At 45.1% G+C, this 23,906-nt stretch overlaps 1 protein-coding gene across 4 annotated transcripts in view; it reads left to right on the top strand.

Moving 5' to 3' along the window:
• The first annotated feature begins 563 nt into the window (after window positions 1-563).
• Otulin (OTU deubiquitinase with linear linkage specificity) overlaps window positions 564-23,906 on the top strand; it is a 33,923-nt gene continuing 10,580 nt past the window's right edge. For 2 of the 4 annotated variants that reach the window (XR_003951403.1, XM_006520105.2), the window contains exons 1-5: window positions 564-1,083; window positions 11,918-12,012; window positions 15,074-15,217; window positions 19,904-20,029; window positions 22,680-22,949. Coding sequence is in view for 3 of the 4 variants with exons in the window: in XM_006520105.2 (XP_006520168.1) it covers window positions 11,944-12,012; window positions 15,074-15,217; window positions 19,904-20,029; window positions 22,680-22,949 (609 nt within the window). In the remaining variant the exon portion in view is untranslated. Of the gene's footprint in view, window positions 1,084-1,347; window positions 1,486-8,182; window positions 8,260-11,917; window positions 12,013-15,073; window positions 15,218-19,903; window positions 20,030-22,679; window positions 22,950-23,906 lie in introns of all 4 variants that reach the window. The other 2 variants (XM_006520104.2, NM_001013792.2) reach the window with 2 other exon arrangements.

Below are 23,906 nucleotides of genomic sequence, written 5' to 3'. Positions count from 1 at the left end.
TAATCAAGGACGTTTTAATCACCCAATCAGCCTTGGGGATGTTTAACACTAGTGTGCTCCCCTCACCTCTGAACATCAGTTTAGTCCTATGCTTTAATATTTAACTGCAGGCAAAAATGATCTTTCATAAATGGCCTTATAGAGAGAACACGGAAAAGACGAAGCTCAAGCTTATCAATCTAAACTTGGCTTTTTATGATCTGACTTCCAATCTTACTTTTCGGTTCTGCCCCTGAACCTATCTGCAGGCTTCCGAAATGTCCCTGCCTCGCTATTGCTCCATACTCGGGTTCTGCCTCAAGGCTGGAGCCATGCCTACTAACTCACCCACTCTCCCCGGCTTCTGCGCCTCCACGGTCATACCTTGGAAATCTGTTAATGTCAGCCCTTTACTCTTACTCTTAAATCGATCACATGAAGCAATCTAATTCAAGATGGCACAGAATGTTGTGCTTGCTCAACTACGACCCCACAGCCGAGGTCAAGGCCACGTGGGCTCCAGAGGCCGCGCTGGCACTGAGGAACGGTGCCAGCAGAACTTTTAGGGGACCAAGGATGAAGTTCTGTACCGAGGTAAGTACTACCCGGCATCCTAACTCTCTCAACTCCACACCGCCCAGCCGCGTGTCCTGCCCAGCCTCCAACATCCCCCAACACCACCTACTGAGCCCGGACATGCGCAGTGGGCACACGGCGCGGGCCGCTCCAGGCTCCGCGGCTCAAATCCGCTCTGCGCAGGCGTCCTCCCTCCATTCCCAGCCCCGCCCGTTCCAGGTCCCCTAGCCTCTCGCCACGCCCCCTTGCTGCAGGTCAAAGGTCGCGGGGCGGGCCACAGTGACGCTTACGGAAGCGCTCTGCGGACCTCGCGGGGTGCGGGGCAGCGCAGCCACGGCTCCGGACGGCGGGACGGCAGGGCCCGGCGTGGCCGCGGATGAGTCGGGGAACCATGCCCCAGCCCGGAGCGTGGCCCGGTGCAAGCTGCGCCGAGACGCCGGCGCGCGAGGCCGGGGCCGCGGCGCGGGACGGCGGGAAGGTGACGGCCGGCGCGCAGCCCCGGGCCGCGACGCGATGCCCGGCCGAGCAGTGAGTGAGCGGGGCGGGCGTGGGAGCGGGCGCGGGCGCGGGGCTGCGTGGGTTCCCTCGGTTTCAGGTCGGCTACCCAGACCGAGCAGTAGAGAGTCGGGAGTGTGGACCCTGTCACAGCTCGGTCACCCAGGCCGCCACACTCCCGCTTTGACAACTGTCCAATCCTGAAGTTAGGGAAAGCGCTAGGAATTTGGGAAAGAAATCCAGAGAGGCCCCTTTAATGATCCACTGACTCCCTGTAGCTCTTTTCCCCTAACCTAGCTCGGAGGAAGTGAGTTCGCCCCAGTAACAGCCACAGAATTGTCCTGCGATGTCACCACTTGAAGAGTTTCCCACCTGTTGGACAGACTTTGGCCACAGGCTGGCCCTCTCCGTTTTACCCCGTCAGACCCTGGCTAGGTATTCCTACCACTCTTTGCTTTTACACACACACACACACACACACACACACACAGGCACACAGTTTTAGAGCAGTTCCTTATTGACTGTGAAGAAAAACAGTAAGTTAGAAGCGATTTCACTGTGCAGGGTTTGGAGGTGTCTACTGAGTTCGTGGCACAGTTCTAGATGTCTTTGGACTTAGAAAATCAAAAGCTCCGACAGTCAGTTTTCTTATGATCCAAAAGTTAAAGCATAAGGTGTGTCTAGATGGACCTTTAGAGCTCTTTCAATTTCCTAAGAAGGGGTCTTTTGAAGCCTTGTTAAGGAAGACGGGATATAATAGCAGCTCAGTTGTGAGGTGCTTTGCGGTGGGCTTTGACCGCTTTCGTTTATTGAGCGCCCGAGTGTGATGGTAATTATTCCTGTAATGAGCTAGTGGTAACAGGAAAGGTATAGAGTGGGAAGCCTTAACCTTCTCTAAGAGCTAGGCTGCCAATTAGCGTTAGTGACATTGTCTGTTAGCTTTGGGACTTGGGGAGCTTTTAGCTCTTTATTTGGGTCAGCATTATCTAAGCTTCAGCCATAGTTGCTGTAGTCAATGAATCTAGATAGCCTGGTTTTTTTAAATGAAATGTCCTGATTCTTAAGTAGGGACACTTATTTTTCTTTCTATTGAGCTCCTTTATATTACAGGGCCATGTTTGAGTTGGTCTAGTCTGTGGTTGCCAGGTTGAAACTGTCTAGGTTAGAGATGTCTCTTTCCTCTGCTCTTCCTCTGCTTCCTGACGGCTCTGCCTTTCAGCCTGCTTTCCTAGTCCATTCCTTTCCTGGATGCCCAGCCTTTTAAGCCCTGCACCTCAGTCTTACCCTAGCAGTTTCACATGCCTTGAAAGATACCTGAGCCTTTGAGGCCAGAACCACATTCTCCAACGTACACACAGTTGTTTGGAAGGTTTTCTGGTGTGGTGGTTCTCACGAACACCTTGGGGAACGGACCTCAAAGGGAAGGAGTCTTCACACTGCTGTTAGTCTTAAAGCTGAAACCTGGGTTTGTCATCTCACTCTTGAGGAAACAGGTGCGGATTGTGTTGTTAGGCAGGGAGAAACAGGTAGGAGATTTTAAGACCATGGTTCTTGACACCTCCCCCCCCCCCCCCAACTCCCTACCCCTTACCCCCTTCTTCTTGACCTCCTCAGCAACACTGGACAGAGAGGCATGGCTTATAACCACGCCTATGTTTGTAATTTGAATGTTATTAGCTGTTTCTTTTTTTCCTTACTGCCTGTGTTGGCTTTAATTGACCCATTTTCTCTTGACTCTTCAGGTGTGGAAATGAGGCTAGTGTATAGTGTAACTCACAAGTATTACTGGTTAATACACCACACTGCTAGACCATTTTGCCTTTCTGACTCAGCCTTACATGAGTAGTGGATTGGGCTCTTTCTCTCTGTGGGGCTTTTCTAGGGTCCCGTATCAGAGAAACAGTAAATAGTTGACAGTGTAATATGTGCGTATGTGATATAAGCCGCTTAATAGTTTGGCTATAAATTTAATGCTGTTAAGAATGTGCGTTTAAATCTGTGTTAGGCTCAGGGGTCAGACCTCTCCACTCAGAGTTATTGAAAATATTTTTACCTTAAAATAGGGACCATGGTGAGATTGGATATGATTTGAGATATGCTATAGCGTTATTTTTACTACATTTGAGGGAGATTGGTTATGAGTGTAAGTCCTAGGCAGCCTACAGGTGAATTATGAACTTGGGGTTTGGCTCTAGTAGCTCAGCTGTTCTGATTTCTTTTTAATAAGCTCACCGCATTTCACAGGGGAAAGGACTGGGGAAGAGGGACACCCAAACCACATGTATACACTGCCTCCTGCACAAGCCCCAAGGGATGGTCACTGTAAAGCTGGGAGTCCCATTTGAAGAGGCCTGACATTAGACCAGAGTAACTGACCTTGTGCAGGTTCCCCGGCTGCTCACATCACAGGCCTCCTTTGCTCCATCTTCCCTTCCCTTCATCCTTTCATGTGGGGAACCCTTAGACAGTCATACCACGCTATCCTCCTCAAGGGCGTGACCAAACCGGAAGTGGTTAGGGAAGTCACAGACTACCCCGTGCGCCTTCTCAGTCTACTTGAGGATGGGACTGGGGTTTACTCTGAGATTGATGCTGGGTATGCTCTTGTATGGAGGCATACCAGTCGTCTGGGAAGCCCGATGAAATTGAGTGCAAACTTGTGTTTCTAAGCTAAGGTATTCTTCAAGGGTCTGCGAGCACACTCCTCTATGTGTTAGGCTGTTTGCAGGGATTGTCAACCCTCGTTTATGCTGTTTTCTGTCCTTGCCCAGCCTAGCTTCCAGAGTGGGGTAAGAAGGCGTGTAGCTGTGGGGATGTAGTGGACTCCCTCTCCTTTCCTCACGCAAGGAAGACCCCGCTTGAGGAGTCACCCAGGATGTTTCCAGACCTCCTTGTTGCAGGCAGCTGTGTTGTCCTTATGCGCTTCTGGAAGTCACATGGAGCAGGATGAGCTGACATGGAAAGTCCACTTGCAGAAGTGGGTGGAATTTTGGCCTAGGTGCTGGTACTTTCCTGTATGTGTTCTGTTGTTTATCCTCTCTGCAGTCACCAGACTAGACAAAGGCTAGGCCTAGTGGTCTTTACGTTTCTGGGTCTGGGTAGGAAGATGTGTGGTGTCACATTGGTTGACTCCACCTTACCAATACTGCAGAGAGGGCTGGAAAAATGGCTAGTGGTTAAGAGTCCTTGCCGCCCTTGTGTAGGACCTGGTTTAGGCTCTCACTCAGCACTTACAGTTACCACCCGTAACTCCAGTACCAGAGGATCCCGCCCCCTCTTCTGGCCTCAGGATCTAGGCACACGAATGGCATACAGATATGCATTCAGGGAAGCAGTCATGCACATAAAGTAGTAAATACCAAAATAAATGCTGCTTTTTAATAACAAGAAAACAGTAGTGTTTGTAAGCTGTGCATAGACGTTAGAATTGGTTGTTTTCATTTCATGTCTTGAATCAGAAATTGAAAATATGGCTTCATAGAAATCTGTTTCACTGACCTCTGCCTTTAATTTTACAGTTTTCTTGGAAATAGTATAATTTTGTTTGCACTAGTAAGCATTTGCAAACAAGTCTTAGCTGGATTTAGTACTTCTTTCCTGTAATGCCAGCACTCCAAAGGCAGAGTTGGAGAAGGATCAGGAGTTCAAGGCTGGCCTAGCTCAATCTCCCTCCCACAACACACAGACACACACACATACACACACACACACACACACACACACACACTCTTACCTTTAAAATTTGTTGATATGGAAATCTGTGAGCAAAGGAAGAGGTACTAGTTATAATTTAGCATGTACTGGAGCTTACTCAGTTTGGCATGTTGGATTCAGAATAGAGTAGTCTAGCTCATGAGAAAATGGGTAAATAGTATTTATTGGGAACTTGAAAACAGATCCTTTCAAATAATGCCAGGATGCGAAACTAGGAAATTTCTAGTTAGGAGTTATTATCATTTTGGTTTAAAATTTAACTGTACAGTTGAAGTGTAACTAGCATGTCTGGACATGGAGTCATTTCTCACCCTACTGTTTTTTGGCTGTCATGGTTTAGGAGAGAAGTCTTTGCTGTGGTGATCATCTGAGTCTGAGGTCCTTCCCAGAGTGGACATGTCTTTCCCAGTAAAAGTTGCCATTCTTTCAGCTCTGTCAGCATTGATGACTTTATCTTAATATTGCCCCCTTCCTTGCATTGTTTCATTATCTTTCCCTCCCATTACAAAAGAGCTCAGCCCTCCACCAGCTCCACATTCCCAGCGTGGCCAACGCCGCTTTGCAGTTGTTGGCGGCACAGCATTTGTCAGTTCAAGACAGTAGAGCAAAGCAAACCTGCACTTCAGCCCCAAGACACAAGTTCAGTGAAGCCATTGTCGTTTTTTACTTTCCAGTGGGTGAGAGCCAGAGGCTGGGGCATGCTAGCCACGTGCTCCGTCCCTAGGGTTCTCTACGCATAGTTTTTCCCCTGTTCCTTTCTGGTTTCCTTAGGTGGATGCACAGTTCATCCTGGCTCTCACATGCTTTCCTTTCTGACTGTGTGGATCTCCATGACTTAAAGGTGGCCATCTGTTCTCCCAGGACGCACAGCTTTGGGCTCAAATTCGAAGTCTCACATTGCGGCTCACCTTTGGTGGCCAGTGACATTAACAAAATACTGGTGCAAGGATCTGGGTGAAATGTATGGTTGCCGAAGTGATGGCTTCTGCTCGGCTCCTCTTGTGAGAACCGCGTCCTGAGTCACTGCTCTTCCTGCCCGCCCACCGAGTCGGTGCTGCTCTGTCTTGCTGTGCACGCAGCTCTCCTGCCTGTTCTGCTCTTCCCTTCTTCTGGTTCTTTTCCTGTTGCCCTGTGTGAGCATTTGTCTTTGTAAAGTGACCATTTGGATTGCCCTCTCTGGGCACTGGGTTGTGAGGAAGATGAGGGGAGCCAAAAGCTCATCCAGGCTAGCCACAGAATTTGCCTGCAATGCAAATTTATCACAGGCGGTTAGGAGTTAGCTGGAAGAGGAACCGCAGCTCACACAGCCTTCTCACTTAAGCTGAGAAAAGTGAGGGCGAGATTGGGGAAGTGTCATCTGAAGACAGCTTCTGAGAATTTAAATATATTAAGAAAGTGATTTGTTTCAATGACTATTTTAGAGGGTCAGAATTCCTCTGATAGGCGTCATTGTTGGTTGACAGAAAGCTGTTATTAAGTTTATGAGAGAAGGATGAGAACATGTGGTCATATTTTATTTTTGGCCTTTGATCTGTGGTCCCCATGCATCTGTTTGCTTTCCACTTGGGCACAAGCTCTCTGAGTGACATCATGCCTTTTGCTTGAAATGTCACTGCATCATATGATACTTGCTCTCTTACCATCATACTGCTAACACTGTACATACACACTAGAGAGAAGAAAGCTGAGCAATGACCACTGGGCAGATTTTCCATTAGTACTCTCCACATTGGATATATGAAAATTAATAGTAGCCAGCTTTTTTGAGTACTTGTTACTTTAAACCTGTCTCTCTCACAGCAATCCTGTGAAGTAAATACTCCAGGAACTGCTGCACGTAGAGGTAATGAGGACTAGGATACAGAGCAGCTATCTTCTCTCAGTCTGACTGGGTACCCACAGTAACTGTTGCTCTCTGTAGAGTGTGTGCCACAAAGCACATGTCAGGATGTGTTAGCAAAGAGGCGGGTCACGATTCTGAATCCGCTGGGACAAGAGAATGCCTGGAGCGAGTCCCTGTAAAACATGTAGGGTAGTTGTGAGTAACTGTTTGGGTTGAACTCTGAGTAGTGCATAGGAGAATAATCAGAGCTGTGCTGGAGGGAAGGGGTGGGTAAGGCGCATTCATATATATTTACATATATATGTAAATGACAAGGTCTTGCTATAGTCCAGGCTGGTTTTGATATCAAGATCTCCATCCACAGCTTCTTGAGTACTGGGATTATAAGCATGTACCACCACGTCTGCAAGGGGCAGATTTAGACATTTGTTCTCTCATACGTGGGAAACACTGGATGAGTTCATGAGGTTCTGGTTAGATTCACTCTTACCTCCGTTCTTTGTCTTTCTCTCCTGAGACTCTGGTCTTCCTCCCAGCTCTGTCTGCTAGGCCATGTCCAAGAAGGAAGAGATCAGAAGCAGGAGTACCTTGCTTACTTGGTTAGTTATATCTGAGCCTGGCACCTCTGCCTTCCTGGATTCCATTGTGTTTGAAGCTCCTCTTTCTTCCGTCTGCTGGGAGGATGGAGCAGTGTCATGGGAAGTACAGGGAGATGGAAGTCTGCACACTCCTAGTGTGGCCTCTCCTGATTTTAAGCTCAGTGTGTTGCTATTCCTTCAGATGAACTTGCTTCTTCTAGTTCCTGAGCCTCAGACTCCCTAGCTTGCCTTGCATAGCTGCCTTTCCAGCTATCCCAGAACTTCCTTGTTTGTACCATTTCCCCTCTGCTCCCTTCTGGTCTTTCACATACACAGTTTGTGTTCTGTCCCCTTTATTGTCATTTTGGGGTGAATATTATTTTCAAGGTGCTGGGATTAATACTAAAGTTGGCACATGCAGGGCAGCTCTAGCCAAGCCTCTAAATTTTTAAGGAAAGGGAGGTGTTTTCAAAGTGGGAGCCACATTCATTATCTTTGCCTGGAATTTTACCCTCTTCCTAATACTTACTAGTTACTGAAGACACCTTGGGAAGTGGATATATTCTTAAAGATGTTGTTCATTAGTAGTAGTCATTAAACTATGTGGGAACATAGTGTCATCTGGGTGGTTGGCTGGTGGCTGGTGAGGGAACAAGAGAATCTTTGAGGAAGATTTTTAGCTTATGGGGCTTTGTAATGATTCTCTCTTTTCATGTTCAGAGTTAGTTGCCGTCAGATTTACTCGTAATATGTTATAAAAGTGGGCATTCTGTGTAAATGCTGTGTACACAGCACTTGTTTTTGTTCTCAGCACATGGAGGAGCCATTCAGGAGAGTCCCTGACTTGGATGCATGCCTGTAGATTTTAGTTCGGTTGACCTTGGAGTCATGTAAAATCTCCATGTCATAGCATTTCGTAAGCAGCTGTATATTGTCACACAGTGGGAAATGTCAGTGCAACAAGAGTTTGAAAATATCTACTTTGGTGTGATTTCAGCGAGGAGGACATGTACCGTGCTGCAGATGAAATAGAAAAGGAGAAAGAATTGCTAATACATGAAAGAGGGATATCAGGTATGTGTGGAACTGTTTTGTCTGTAGACTTTCTTGTCATAGATAACTAGTTAGATCAGCACGCCCGCGTTCATGAAATGCGGCCTGTAATTCCTACAAGTCCTCTCATACATCCAGTCTCTTCTACACGAACTACTCACTTGGCTGAAATAGACGTAGGGAAGACTCTGCCCCGCGTCTCTTTAGTCTGCCGTCTCTCAGCTTGGCTCTTTACATCCTTAGAAGAGTTTGGATTTGAACACATTGGTCATTTTCAGTTGCAAGATGTTTTGAGAAGTTAGCCGTACACTTATCCTTGACGAGGGCCCGGTGCCTCTAATGACTGTGGCACAATGACCATGTGCTTGAGAACGCCGGCCACTGTGTGGCTCTGCCGTCTGTAGCTCTTCCAGCTTGCTCTTCTCATTCCTGGTGTGACTCCAAGTGAAGTGTGGCCTTCCTCTGCAGGTCGGCCTGTGCAGAGGCTGAGGAGAGATCTCCACAGAGTGCCTATGAATGAATGGAACTCTCACTGCTTGTGTGATTCTCATGCTCTGCCTCTCTATTAGAATGGCTTCTGTCCCTGTGGCTAACAAAAGTGTTATTGTAATTAGGATACGTACGGTTTGGTAATGGTTTCTGATTCTTCCTCCAGAGCTGATCCCTATGAAGCAGCAGGGATGTTTTGTAGTGACCCTCCTTAGAACTTCATAGGATGCTCAGTCTTCATGGCTGCCTTGCTCCAAATCACTCGGCTTACATAGCATCGTTTGATAATGCTGTAGACCCTCTGTTTTCCTCTTCCACCTCCGGGGCTCGGTTTTGATTTGACCCACCCTCCCTCTTTCTTTCTTTCTTTCTTTCTTTCCTTCTTTCCTTCTTTCTTTCTTTCTTTCTTTCTTTCTTTCTTTCTTTCTTTCTTTCTCTCTCTCTCTCTCTCTTTCCTTTTTTTTTTTTTTTTTTTTCTCGAGACAGGGTTTCTCTGTTCCCTTGGCTGTCCTGGAACTCACTCTGTAGACCAGGCTGGCCTTGAACTCAGAGATCTGCCTGCCTCTGCCTCCTGAGTGCTGGGATTAAAGGCGTGCACCATCACCTCCTGGCTGACTTTCTTTTGTCCAGCATTGTTCCCACACAGTGCCCAACTATTTAGTGAGTTTGGTGAAGTGTGTTTTCAGTCTCACGGTACTCCTCATAGCTCACTGCCCTTCCTCAGTGTCCTGTAGGCGCTCTGCCTCCTCCATGGCAGGGCACAGTGCTTACTGCGACCTGTAAGAAAGCTCTCATGCTTTTGTAGGTGAATTTAGCTCAGTGAAGGCTTTCCACACCTTGACCTGTCCAGTTTTGTAAATGCAGTTCTTTTGGAACTTATAAGCTTATGTTTGATTTGGGAGCTTTCATGCAAACTGAGGAGTTGCCAAACCATGTGCCCCTAAAACCCTGGTGATTTTCTACCAGACCCATTGTAGAAGAAGTTTGAGATCCCAGTGCTAGTCTGTCCTGAATGTTCCAGGTTCCTGGAGGAGTCCCAGTTTGTTTCTTATCCTTTGAGGTCTGATTATTGTATTTGTCACGTATGTGGTGCTTGCTTATCTGACTGCCTGTTTTCCACTCTTGAGGTTTTTTTTTTTTTACTTCCCTTACTTATTATTGTTGTTGTTGTTATTATTATTATTATTATTATTATTTTCTTTTCTTGGTTTTGTCAAAAGAACTAGTCTTCTTCCTTGAAGCAGCAATGGAAGCCTGTGTAGTTTAGTTAGATGGAGGGAGTTGTGCTCAGTGGGCTGACGAGGTCAAACACTGCCTCCTCCTGTGCCTCCATCCCCTAGCTTAGTCAGCATGTGGGACCTGCTGTGCCTCCCAGACACAGAAGCCTGCTGGGATTCAGGTAACATTATGTTGTAGCTATGCAAGTACTTAAGTTCTCCAAGCCTCTTACCTTATGCTGACCTCTGATTCAGGACAGGATCGGGCTTCTGGCTTGTTCTCCAGCTTTTATAAGACCCCTGGGCCAGCCTTAACCCTGTGATCTGAGATGGTAGGACTCCCCAGCCTTGCCCAGGGGTCAGTCTTAGTGTGTCTGCAAGTGAGGACAGCAGTGGAGGAGACAGGAAGGAAGACTTATTGTCTGGAAGCCCGTCCTCTGCTGGTGAAGTACCTTCTTCCCAGGCGTACAGCCCTCCCTGACAAGAACTGATGGCCCAGAAGGGTCCTGACTGTGTAATAGCAGTTCTTCCTGTCTGGGGGGCATGTGAGTGGGGAGGCAGATACATGTGAGTACTTCCTTATTCTAAGTAGCCTCCTAAACATTATCTCTTGAATTTCACAGAGTAACAGTGGTTGTTTTCATGTCTAGGTTAATCACTATGTACTACACACAGAACTCTGTCTGTGCATGGATTATGCAACCTTTTGTAAAAGGTTGTTTTTTTTTTTTCTTTGAGAAATGAACAATGAGGTGGTTTTTTTGAATAAGCAGTTTTTACAGTTTACTTTAAAACAAATTGTACTCCCTAAACTCTAGGGAGGCTTCGGTGTTCCTGGGTCAGTGGCTTCCACCATGCTCTGGCTTGTAAGTGCTTGTGGTCCTTTCCTCTTCCATCTCTGATGCCCACTGGGGCGGAGTCCTGGCCTCATTCCCTCTCAGCTCCATTCCTGGCACAGTGCTTGGCACGGTTAGACCTTCAGGGACTATTTGTTGAATTGAGTGAAACACGTATGTACAAGACATGTAGACTCTATGTGTTCTAGGTTCATTTCCTAAAACAATTGCTAATATCTCTATCCTCAAAAGTTTTAAAAAGGAGCCAAGATGAACCTGAAAATTGCCTAATTTCTTTTTGAAATCACAAATTGTCATATGCATACATATACATAATCATAGGCATATATCAAGAAATCAAACCTCATCCACTAAATCAAGAAAGTCTTACTGAAGGCCCTAAATTCAATCCCCAGTACGCGCACACACACACACACACACACACACACACACACACACACACACACACACGAACAGAGGAGAAGGGATATTAGGGAGAGAAGTGACTTTAAAGGCATTTTTTATAAACAACAACAACAAAAATCTATAACATGTGTTTAATCCTGAGTTGTACTAGTTTGGGGGAGACATTTAAAGGATGTCTGTGGATTAGCCAACACTGAGTGCTCTGATCCTTTCTGGTTTATAACAAAAACTATAATATTAGGTAAATAGCAAATGGAATTTTTGTTAGGTGTTATCTCTGTCTAATAGATATGAAACAAATGATGAGCTATTTTTCATGGTTCCTATGCCTGCATCTGATTATTAAAGTGTACACACACACACACCCGTGGGTCAGGTGAGTGAGAGCCTGGAGGTTCCTGCAGCTCTCTGAGGCTGTGAGGAAGGACTGCCTCCTGACTCTGGAGTTAATGAGCAACCTGACTGGTGTGTGGAGTGCAGGCTGTGTGGTGTGGTGACGAGGGAGACCCATTAAGAGAGCACTCTGGTTTATAGAGGTGGCATGGGCTGAACGCATGGGCAGTAGTGAGATTGAGGAATTTTTAAACTAGAGAAAGTAAGGTGTAAGGAGAGGACTCCCTCCCCTAGGAAGGCAGTGTCTCTATTTCCATTACTCTTGCTTTCGTTGCTTATGTGTTTCATTTCATTGTTGCCATTTTGATTTTTCAACAGAACCCAGGTTAAGTGTGGCTCCTGAAATGGATATCATGGACTACTGCAAAAAAGAATGGAGAGGAAATACTCAGAAAGCCACATGTATGAAAAAGGTATGGCCAGGGTGTACCCATTGAAGGTCTTCAAACCGTCTGTCCTGAGCTACGTATCATAGGATGCTTTTAGACAGTGGTTAGGACAACTGCTATAATAAGACAATGCTGTAAATATTGGTGTTCTAATTTTAGAGATGAGGAAACAGACTGCAAAGATAAGGACTTGTTTGGAGTCATAGTACTAATATAGAAGCAACATCAGTTCTTTAGTAACTTAATTTCTTTGAAGAACACAGAGCTGTGCTGTTGAGAGTAGACTCAGCCACTGCTGCTTCTCTTTGAGACAGTTGTGAATGCTCTTCTTAACTGGTGCTGTAAAGGCCTCAAGGATAGGCAGAGGCGATTTTACACCTCTGCCCATGCGTCTAAGTCCTAGGTATAGATTCCTCCTGTACTTTCTCTGCAGAGGAATTTGAACCATTTCCTTCATTTAAGGTGTGCCAGGAGCTGCCTTCACTTCATTCTGTTGTATACTAGCACTCCTAGACTAGCCTCTGAGACTGATAGGTATTGGAACTGCAGTACGCCCTGTGGGCTCTGCTTACAGAGTGCACTCCATCTGTCTTTCCTTATCAGTAAGGGAAACCATGTGACACTGTTTCTGTTTGACCGTTCCTAAGCTAGTGGTAAACTTCTACCTACTACTTAAGCTTGTGTCTTTTGATTCCTTTTTTTTTTTCTTTCTTGGATTATTTATATTTTGAATATACTACTTGTGCTTTAGAAATACTGACCAGTCTTTTGTATTTTTATAATTTATTTGTATGTATATGGGTGTTTTGCCTCCATGCATATCTGTATTATGTGTGTGCAGTGTCTGCGAGGCCAGAAGAGAGCACTGGACTCCCTAAGACTGGAGTTACCTATGATTGTGAGCCTCCATGTGGATGCTTAGAGTGGAGCCCAGGCCTTCTGGAAGAGCAGCCAGTGCTCTTAACTATGGTAGAATTGGATAGAATCATATTGAAAAGGGTTTTAAATTCTTTAAATTTTAATTTCTCTCATAGCAGCAGCAGAAGCTGCTTCTTCTCCCCCCTCCTTCCTCCTCCTCCTCATTATCATCATTATTATTATTTTAGAAACTTACTCGTCTTTAGAGTTCAACTCATGTCTTCAATCTGAAAGATGTCCACCTTAGCCCTAATTCTTACAAACCTGTGTTCTAGGCCCTTCTGTGTGGCCTCAGTCACAGAATACCCTGCTTTCTGGTTCCTGCTAAAGGTGACAGGCCTGTTTTCTCAGAGGCCGTCTGCAGCCGGGCTTCCATCCACTCTGGGTCTCCCGCTCTCCACCCAGACTCTGCAGGGAGTCACATCCGTATTTCCTTACCTGCTCTAGGAAAGGCTTCACTAACTAATGATTTCATTCTGTTGTCTTAGTCTCTTCCAGAGATCAGATCTGTTTTAATGTGGCATGTCTAAGTCCAATACTGAAGACACTCAGTTACCTAGATATGCCATATTTTAGAACTTATGGGAAAATCATTTCTCTATGGGCTTGCACGCAAAGAAAGGTTTGACCATTCAGTAATCAGATTAAAACACCCCATTTAGCGGTGCAGCTCCTTAGCAATCTGAGCATTGCCTGTTATAAACTTTGAGTCTTGATTTTATTTTAGTTCTTATTTGCCTAATTACCTGTGTTTCGATTCGGATATTCTTTTGGAAGTGTTTATAAATCCAGAATAATTTTTTTTTTCGAGACAGGGTTTCTCTGTGCAGTCCTGGCTGTCCTGGAACTCAATCTATAGACCAGGCTGGCCTCAAACTCAGAAATCCACCTGCCTCTGCCTCTCAAGTGCTGGGATTACAGGCGTGCGCCACCACTGGGCCAGATTAATTTTTTAAAGTGTTAGGTTCATCTCTTAAATAGTACAGTTACAGATCTGTAGGATTAAAATGGACCTGCAGCTTTTGGATCTCCTGATGACATAGCTGTGATGTGTGTGTGTGTGTGTGTGTGTGTGTGTGTGTGTGTGTGTGTGTGTGTTTGTGGTGCATCACTCTAGTGCTTGTCATGAGGCTGTTATAAACAGACCTGGACTGTCAGTGAAAGTGCTGTGCATGCAGTCATGTCATCACTGCACGTGATAGCTACCCATGCCACGGCTCTGTGTACAACGTGTGCCCTGCTGTGTCAGCAGCAACCTGATACATCATCTCATGTTCACTTTACCTCTTGATTGTGGTGTTGTGTCATACTTGATTTAGTACCTTTGTTTTCCATTGTGGCTTCTTAGCATACTTCCCCTGCTAATACTCAGTAAGAGCCTGATAGTCCCAGGATATAGTAGGATATACCAGCTAGGTTTGTGCACGTGTACTCAGATGTGTGCACAATGATGACGTTGCCTAGTGACATATTCTCAGAGTGTATTACCTTTGCTGAGTGACTTCTGCCTGTATGTGTACACACACACTTTGGAAACTCGGGATTTATGGACATTTTTAAAACTGGAGATAGAAATATTGCATACCCCCCTTCCTGGTCTCTTTATTAAAGCATTTGGGAAAATTAACCACAGATTAAACCGTTCGGGATGTGAGCAGTGAGTGAGGGCTCCCTCAGATGACTGGGAAGGGACTCTGAGGGTGCATAGAGCTGGACAGCTGGTTTATTTTGGATGTCAGGTCTGTTGCATTTGTTATAGATCAGTGGTTTCAACCTGTGGGTCACAACTCCCTTGGGGGTCCCATACTAGATATCCTGCATATCAGATATTTACATTACAGTTTACAACAGTAGCAAAATGACAGCTATGAAGTAACAAGGAAATAATTTTGTGGTTGGGGGTCACCATATGAAGAGCTGTGTTAAAGAGTCATAGCATTAGGAAGGTTAAGGAGCACTGTTGCAGATGCTGAGATTTCATAAAGAAAGCATCAGTATTTTAAGGTAAATTGAATTGTAATCAGAGATTGGAATGCCTTACTAAGCTATCCTTTCTTGTTTGCCATTTCCCAATGTTTTAGGACAATTTTTTCCCGTAGGGATGGAACTTTTCTTGCTATCTCAAGCCAGTAACTACCATCTAAACTCTTTGATGTTTTCTCCCAAGGGCTATGAGGAAGTGTCTCAGAAATTCACTTCCATAAGGCGAGTCCGTGGTGATAACTACTGTGCACTGAGGGCCACACTGTTCCAGGCCATGAGCCAGCTGGCCGAGCTGCCCCCCTGGCTGCAGGACTTGGAGCTCATACTGGTATGTTGTTGCATGAATTTGAATCACAGTGTTTCAGGAAGTTCTTCTCAGAAGACTTCTCCTTTCTGCTCATGTTGCCTGAAGGTGTTACATGCAGTGTGATTTCAGCATATGGATTTGTTCAGTTTGCATCTGTAAGATGATCTTATATGTATAAAAAATGACTAGAAATAATCAGTATTTTCAAGAAGAGAAAGAATGACAAAACTTAATACACTTAAGCTGAGTTAAAGACCAGATGTTTAGAATTCATAAAAAACACATAGAAAAAAACTTGACTTTATTTTAGTGTTTCTCTGAAGTAAGTTATATAATTTTTACTGGAGTTCATGTGGATTTTAGGGGCAGTTCAAAAACAAATATACGTTTCATGATGAGATGCTAGTGTTACGTAGAGAAACCTTTTCTGGACCTGACTATCCTTAGTGCTTTATTTAAGTCATGGGAGAGAGTCCCTGGGATCTATGCCTGCAGGTGTCTTGATACAAAGAAGGCCTCATGCTGATGATTTGTGTAGCGGATAAAAGGAAATTCTGTAAACCCTGGCGCTAGTGAACGCGGCTTTGCTATTTTCTGTTGGCTCGGGAGTTGAAGGGCTTTGGGTGGCTGAGGGTGGACAATCTTAACTGCAGCTCGGGCTGACTTCAAACCTGTGGCAATCCTCCTGCTTCAGTCTCGTGAGTGCTGGGATTACTGGTGTGATAGACACATGGCAAAGCTGTTACTTCTGTGTGGTGTCTGCTGCGCTCCTGTGTTAGAGAGTAGCTAACTTGTTCCCGTGACACTGGGCTTCTTACACAGCATGGACTGTGTGCTTTAACACACCAGTAAAGGGAATGAATGTGTTTTACAACTTACTAAAGAAAGAAATGGAAATTTTAATTTATTTTTAGATGGTATTATTCTGAGAGGATAGACTTGGCCTACAGTACTCTTAAAAACAAAAGAAAGCACTTTGAAAATTATTACGAAATCTGATACTTTTGAGTCTTTTCCTTTGTGGGCCTTTTTAGATTTCTGGGCTTATTTGACACTAATTTTAAATTTTTATATTTTCTAAGAATTTTTGGTGCAAATACAGTCCTAAGTAGTTAAACATACACATTGTATCCCAGAAAAGTAAAGCAACGGCTCCTGCTAACAGGTGCATTCGGGTTACATCACCTACCCCATGTGAAATGGGTCAGCTAAGAGGGTGGGCTGTTGCATGCCTGGAACTGCAGCACTTTCATGCTGAGGCAAGAGTCCTGTGACATTTAAGCTGCTCTGGGTTATGTAGTGCAGCCTTTTCTCAGGAGTGTTGGCTTGCATTTGGTCTTGGACAGTATGAAAATGTGTCACTGGCAGGAGTGATGAGGTGATGGAGAGGTCTTCCTGGCCTACTGGAGTGATGCACAGAGAACTGTTAAATTCCCAGTGGGCTCCTCTTTTCCATAGCATTGCATGTTTGCCTTCCGAGGGCCCCGTCGCTGAGATCAGTATTCACACTGATTGGATTTTGCTTCTGCTCAATATCTGCTGAAGAAACTACTTTCCTGCTCATGCCCTCAGAAACGTAACATGGTTTGGACCTTTCTTGACAGTTTGTTGTATGTTCCTAAGACTTGAGTGAAACACTTGCCTCCAGCTCTGCGTTTGAGGAGCAGGGTGGGGGGGAGGGGGGGAGGGAGGAGAGGTAGACACACAGGTACTGGAGAGTCACTGACTGAGCAAGGGTGCTAGCTGTCTGCTTCCATGTGCAGACTGTGAGCCCAGTGCCGCTAGAGCTTCAGAGGGAGACTAGGCACAGTTAGTGCTCAGACGGCTGTGCTTGCTTGAGAATGACTCCTGGGCAGGGCCTTCTGCTCTGCTCTGCTCAGTCTCTCTGCCTAGCTGCTCTCCTGCTTAGGAGTTGAGCTCTGTCCCTTTTGATGTGCAGCTGTCCCCTTTTCTCTTGTCCTGCCTAGGCTTTCTGATTGTTCTTACTTCTGTCCAGAACCAGCCCGTTTGACTGCAGGCAGATCGTCTGACCCTAGCCCCAACCTGGACATAGCTGGCCAAAGCTGGATCAGCCCCTCACTTGTGAAAAGGGAGTATCCTTTCTATTAGGAGCTTTTTAGTTCTTAAGTGCACTGTATTTGTAAACATCTGTGAATGGATAAGACCTGTGACAGCACTTACTACAGAATGACCCGAAAGCTCCTTGTGACTTCATTTTGAGGTTGATGCTTTTGATACATGCAGTTGCCATGTTATCAAGATTATAGATATTTGTTAGAGAAAACAGGCTGGGCTCTAGGCCAGTCACAGATAATGTGCTTAAGCTACCGAGTGATCCTTAACCGTTACCATCGTCATTTCTTGCTTCAGTCTCCTTCCTCCTCTTCTCTTGCTATCTTTAGTTTTCTTTTTTCCAAGACAGTTTTCTCTGTAATCCTGGCTGTTCTAGAACTTGCTCTGGAGACTAAGCTGACTTCAAATGCACGGTCTGCTTCTTGCTTGCTCTTACTCCAAAAGAAGGCAGACTTGTGTGCCTACTAGAAAGGAATAGTGATTTATGTGGACCCCATGTGTGACCCATGAGAGCATTTAAAGTTGTATTAACTTCTGAATAAATAAGTCCAACTCCATGTTCTTTCCTAATAGTTCTTCTAAACTTTTATTATCATGTGTCTGTGTGAGTGTGTGTGTGTGTGTGAGTGAGCCTGTGTGTGTATGTAAGTGAGCCTGTGTGTGTGTGACTGAGAGTGTGTGTGTGTGAGTGAGCATGTGTGTGTGTATGTATGTGAGTGTGTGTGTGTGAGTGAGCGTGAGTGTGTGTGTGTATGTGAGTGAGCATGTGTGTGTGTGTGTGTGTGTGTGTCTGCCTGCCTGCCACAGTGAGTGTACGGAGAGGTCTGAGGACAGCATTGTGGAGTTTACTCACCATCTGTGCTTACGTGGGCTCCTGGGATTGAACTCTGGACAGCAGGTTTACATGGTCAGTGCTTTCTCCACAGAGCTGTCTTGTTGGTCCTCTAACTTGGTTTCTTTTCTAAGTCTCATTTTTTTTAACTTTTTTCTAAGATTTCCACGCTGGACCTGGATAATCACTTAATCAACAGACTGACCAATGAGTGACTGAGATGAGCAAACTAACTTGTTTCTACCAAAAGTAACTGAGTTGCCTGTTGTACTTGCTCCTTAGGTTACTGTCCAGTGCTACAGAGCCACAGCTCTTCCCGGGCTGCCACCTGCCTCCTCTCAGACCTTATAGCTTTGGAGGAGTATTTTCTCTTGAGTTGTACTTCTTGGAGCCAGGGTGTAATTTCATGTTGCTGCCACTTGAGGGCACATGAGGTTCTGGTGATAAGTCTGAGACTAATTAAACTGCCTGTGCATGTCTCACAAGTGCAGGGCTTGTGGGAACAGTGGGGCTGTTGCAGCTTTAGGTGAAAGGTCATTTATCACAGTACAATACGATGACTAGATGGCTTTTCCGCTTGACTGACACAGAGCACTGTCACTGTGATTTTGAGTTTTGTAGAGACAAGTCATCTTAGTTACATATGATTGCCGTAGACTGAGAAAGCACAATCAGAATTATTGTTTATGAAGGCGTCTCAGAGGCTTAGGTTCTAGTGGAACTGAGCATGCTCTGTTCTGAACTGCCTATTACTGTTAAGCAAGTTCAGCACACGGTGTTAGGATAGGACATTCTGACTCCAGGGATGAAATCTCTCTTTTATAGTGCCAGTTACCCCTATTTATTTATTTGTTCCTCCCTCCCTCCCTCCCTTCCTTCCTTCCTTCCTTCCTTCCTTCCTTCCTTCCTTCCTTCCTTCATGTACGTGTGTGTGTGTGTGTGTGTGTCTGTGTCTCTGTGTGTGTGTGTGTGTGTCTGTGTGTGTGTGTGTCTGTGTGTGTGTGTGTCTGTGTGTACCTCTGTTGCGGAACCATCTCAGTGGACCTCAGGTGAAATCTTAGCAGTGTAGTCTATGGTTTTCATCCTGACACACCCAGGACTCTTGAGAAGATAGAGTTTCTCATGCTGTCATGGCTTGAATTGTGGCCTTCAGATTCCAGATTCTAATGCTGTGTAGGGACAAATGAAATAGTCCAGGAACAGGAACAGGACGTGAGGGCCATAGTAGTTGCCTGTGGCTCTCATTAGAAAGGTGCTGCTCCCACCCTCCCGCTGCTGTGGGCCTCATTCCTCTTCCCCATCTTGTGCTGTGGATTAAGGATGTGTGGGAAGGTTGTCAGGAGTTAGGCTTCACTGTCAGGAAGAGCAGCAGCCTTTGACTCTACCGTGGACCTTCCGTGCCTGCAGTCACCTTGCTGAGCCATGTAATGTATGGTAAGGTTGCCGTAGTCCCCAGCAGCCACAGGCAGTGAGGACCGCTGTGAAGACCCAGTGTGGATTCTTCCTTAGCTTAGCCTCAGATCTGCGCCTTGCCTGTCCTTGCCTGTGTTAGTTCTGCAGGCTGGACTCCTGTAGATTTGAACCAACAGCATTTAACCTTGCAGCCTTCTCTGTGGCTATGCTTTGAGATTGTGACTTCCATATTCAGATTCTCCATCCTCAACCCATATGATCCTCTCGCAGGAATTAATTTTTGAAATAAGGTAGGTTTTGTATGAAGGCTTTGTGGTGTCTTCCTTTTCGGTTGTCTCAGCTATCTGGCAACACTGACACTTCTTTATCTCTGTTTCTTGATATTCCAGTTACCAGAGAAGCTGATAAACAAGTATACCTGGATCAAGCAGTGGAAACTTGGACTGAAATTTGATGGGAAGAGTGAGGACCTGGTTGAAAAAATTAAGGAATCCCTTGCCCTGCTAAGGAAGAAGGTTTGACGCACGAAATTTTCTGTGTCTGATCGGGGTGCAAAGCTTTCTCTTTTGTTGTCCCAGCAGATTCAGTGTTCTAATCTTATTTATTTACTCATATTTATTTTTAAGTTTATAAGGAAGAAGGTTCATTTTAGCTCATGGTCTTCATTAGGGGTCAGAATTTGCTGGTTTGAGACAAAATAATTTTGGGCTGGGGGAACTGTGCAGTCTGTAGGTGCATGACAGGGAACTGAGTTTGGTTCTTCAGAACTTATATAAAACTGGTGGCATGTGATTGCCACCCCAGCAATGGAGAGCAGGGGATAAGAGGGTCCCTGAGGGTCACTGGCCATCCAGTCTAGCCTAACTAATCAGTGACAGTCACCATATGCACGCATATACACGTACACTCTTACACATGTGTACAGTCACCATATGCATGCATATACACGTATACCCTTACACATGTGCACAGTCACCATATGCATGCATATACACGTATACCCTTACACATGTGCACAGTCACCATATGCATGCATATACACGTATACCCTTACACATGTGCACAGTCACCATATGCACACATATACACGTACACCCTTACACATATGCACACACATACTTACACACACATTGAAAAAGGAAACTTTAAAAGAACATTAATTCCTCTCATTTTTTGGGGGGTAAAATGGAAAAACACCAACATTCTATTTTCTTGGAGGTGATGCTATCTACAAGTGTCTCAGATAACATTTAATTTTCTTCCAAAGAAACCTTAATAAATAAAATTTTTATTTTAAGTCATATTTGTAGGTTTTAGGGTTATCATTTAATCCACATTCCTTTTAAAAAGATTGATTGATTGATTGTGTGGTGTACGTGTATGTGCACACATGTGCACTGGGTACCTGTGGATGCCAGAAGAGTGTGTTGGTTTCCTGGGGCTGGAGGTGCAGGGGTTGTGAGCACCGGCATGGGCATTATCTGGGAGAGCAGCAAGTGCTCTTAGCCGGGAGCTGTGGCTCCTGTCCTTTATCCCACGTTCATATTCTCAGTGTATCTCTGTGTATTTATTAAGGTCTTTCCAGGTATTCTTACATTTTAAAAGTCTATCAATACGTGCTATAAAATCTTTCTCAATAAATAGATGTAGCAACTTTGGAAACCATCCTAAGAGTAGTCTGAAATAATTCACGGGATTAGTTCACGGATAGCTTGGTCTTCTAATTTCCTGTGGGCTGGTGAATACAAGTCTCCTTCCTGTGGTAGAGGGCACTGTTGTTCCCCTTGCCTATTGGAGTGTAATGCTTAGGGGCTAGAAGCCACTGGCCTGCTGGCGTGATGAAGGCAGGCTGCAGCTCTTTGAAGGACAGACTGGCAAGTTTGTCAGCTTAGTTGTAAGGTGTAGTTTTCTTTTCAGGTTTTGTAAGGGGCTGGTGAGGGTGTTAGTTTTTTTGTTTTGTTTTGTTTTTTGTAAATTTTATCTCTCTCTCTCTCTCTCTCTCTCTCTCTCTCTCTCTCTCTCTCTCTCTCTCTCCCTCTCTCTCTCTCTCCCTCTCTCTCTCTATTATTATGTATGTCAACTGTAGTTAGACCCTCCTCTGGGGGAATGTGTATATGATGCCAATTTACAGTGACATTAAAATTGCCAGTAATCCATGTGGGCAGCTGTCAGCACTTCTCGTTGTCACACTTGGCACTAAGAGTTGCTTGGGTTCCTCTACCTTTCAACCAAGAAAGTGGGATGGCTGTGGTCATCTCTGTTCTAAAGATAAGGGAACTGCAGCCTGGAGGGAAACCTTGAAAAACCACATCTTAATTGCATCTTGAGTCTCTGACTCTATAGAGTCGTGCTTGTAGCCAGCACCATTGTCTGCTTCTAGAAAATATGAGACATGACACCGTGGTCCAGCTGTTAAGTCCTGGGGAGTTCTGTGTAGACAGAATCACTATACTTTCTCTCCGGTTTAAAATTCAGACTGGTGTTTGAAAGCAGTGCTAATGAGTGCTTATTCATAAGGACTGGTATTTAAGTTGACATCTCTTTTTTCATGGTAGATTGATTAGCAGTACATATTTACAATGTTTTCTTGTTTATTTAAAGAGTTATGTTTTTATGTGTGTTAATTATGTGAACCTTGATTTTTTTAATTAGTAGTCAATAATTCCTGATTGGAATTTATTGGTTAGATCCTCATGTATATTTTTAAGACACTATGGGGTAAGTTTAATAAACCCATAGTCAGGAGACCCCCACAGTCTTGGTTGGCAGTCTTCCAGTTTGGAAGTCTGTGTTTATGGGTTTTCTAACCCTCCAGGTGTAGCACTTCCAGCTGTTTGACAGCTCTCACACAGGCTCTGTTAGCTGTCTGGTTGTGGGTGTTGCCCTTGTGGCTTGGAAGGCTGAGGATCAGCATCCGTGTCACATCCCCATACCTCCCCTTGCTGGGTCGCACTTCACATTAACAAGAGAAGCAGCTAAGCAAGGGCTCCATGGAGTCTGAGGAACACTGTTGTCTGAGGTGAGAGAGCTTGAAGCTGCTCACATTGGCATGTTGCTTACGGTTCCTTCTTTTGGAAACCATCTTGTAATCATGGTACAGAAGTATGAAGTATGCCAGGGATCCTCAGAACAGAAACTCTAATGGGGACACCTTTGTTATTGTAGTGGGTAAGCCTGGCTGCAATGAAAACTGCTGAAGCGAGGCAGACAGCTTGTGATGAGCTGTTCACCAACGAAGAGGAGGAGTACAGCCTCTACGAAGCTGTGAAGTTCCTGATGTTAAACAGAGCCATCGAACTGTACGATGACAAGGAGAAGGGAAAGGAAGTGCCGTTCTTCTCTGTGCTCTTGTTTGCCCGAGACACATCCAATGACCCTGAACAGCTCCTGAGGAACCACCTAAACCAGGTGGGACACACGGGGGGCCTTGAGCAGGTGAGTTGTGGCTTTGAGAGTATCTTACCCCTAGGCCAGCCATCAAGGGGTCCTAGAACTTGTAGGTGAGTTCAGGAATAACCTGTCTGGGTGCTTCTGGTCCAGCACTTCCTGAGCTTGCAGCCAGGGCATTGAAGGCTACAGTATGGATGGGGTGGAGGATTTCCTGCATGTCTCAATTGCATACCTCTTTGTTGGTGGCCAGAGGGGTCATTCAGTTCCTCACTGTATAGGCCTCTCCTCAGGTCTGCTCTTGGTTTGTTAGAAGCTACATATTCTCATTTATCCTGTATTCTATTTTTTATAAGCTACTCACTAAATCTGTTACTTACTCAAGGGGGTAGTGAAGTTCTACCTTTTTAAGGAAGACATTTCTAAGACTTATGGACATAATTTATTAGTCTCACCCTTACATGGTCCTAGGATTGCTTTTGCAAAGTGATGGATAAGATTAGTTCTCTTGCCTCTCTTGGATGCTAATATAATTTGTAAAATATGTTGTTAGCACTCTGTGTGCGTGCTTGTGATTAGCTACCAACTAAAGTGACCTTAAGACTCTGGATCTAACCTGCTGCTTTCTACTTGGGCTCCTGTGCCTACCTTTTCCTGAAAAGGCCCGAGTACCAGGACAGATGCTTCAAGAAATAGAGAGCCAAGTTGGGTTTCTATGAGTCTTTCTGGCAGATAGAAATCTATGAAACCTATTCTGTTGTTTTGCTTAAGGAGTAAGAAAGAGCAAACGACTGGTGGTTATTGCTAGGTCAGAAATATTTATGATTACTTAAGATAAGTCTTTGTACTTAGAATGTAGACTGCTTGACTCCTGAACTGTAGTAAAGGTCTTGTGGCAAAGAGTCTAGGAGGACTTGCGCTATACACTAGACTGAAATTAGTCCGTTCTAAGACTGCAACAGTATGCAAGCTCTGCTGCAATGGAGAATCCTCTTTAAAAATAGC

This window comes from Mus musculus, chromosome 15, assembly GCF_000001635.26.
Source record: "Mus musculus strain C57BL/6J chromosome 15, GRCm38.p6 C57BL/6J".
Lineage (NCBI taxonomy): Eukaryota > Metazoa > Chordata > Mammalia > Rodentia > Muridae > Mus > Mus musculus.
Note: the sequence above shows the minus strand (reverse complement) of the source record. Positions and strands in the feature narration are given on the sequence as shown.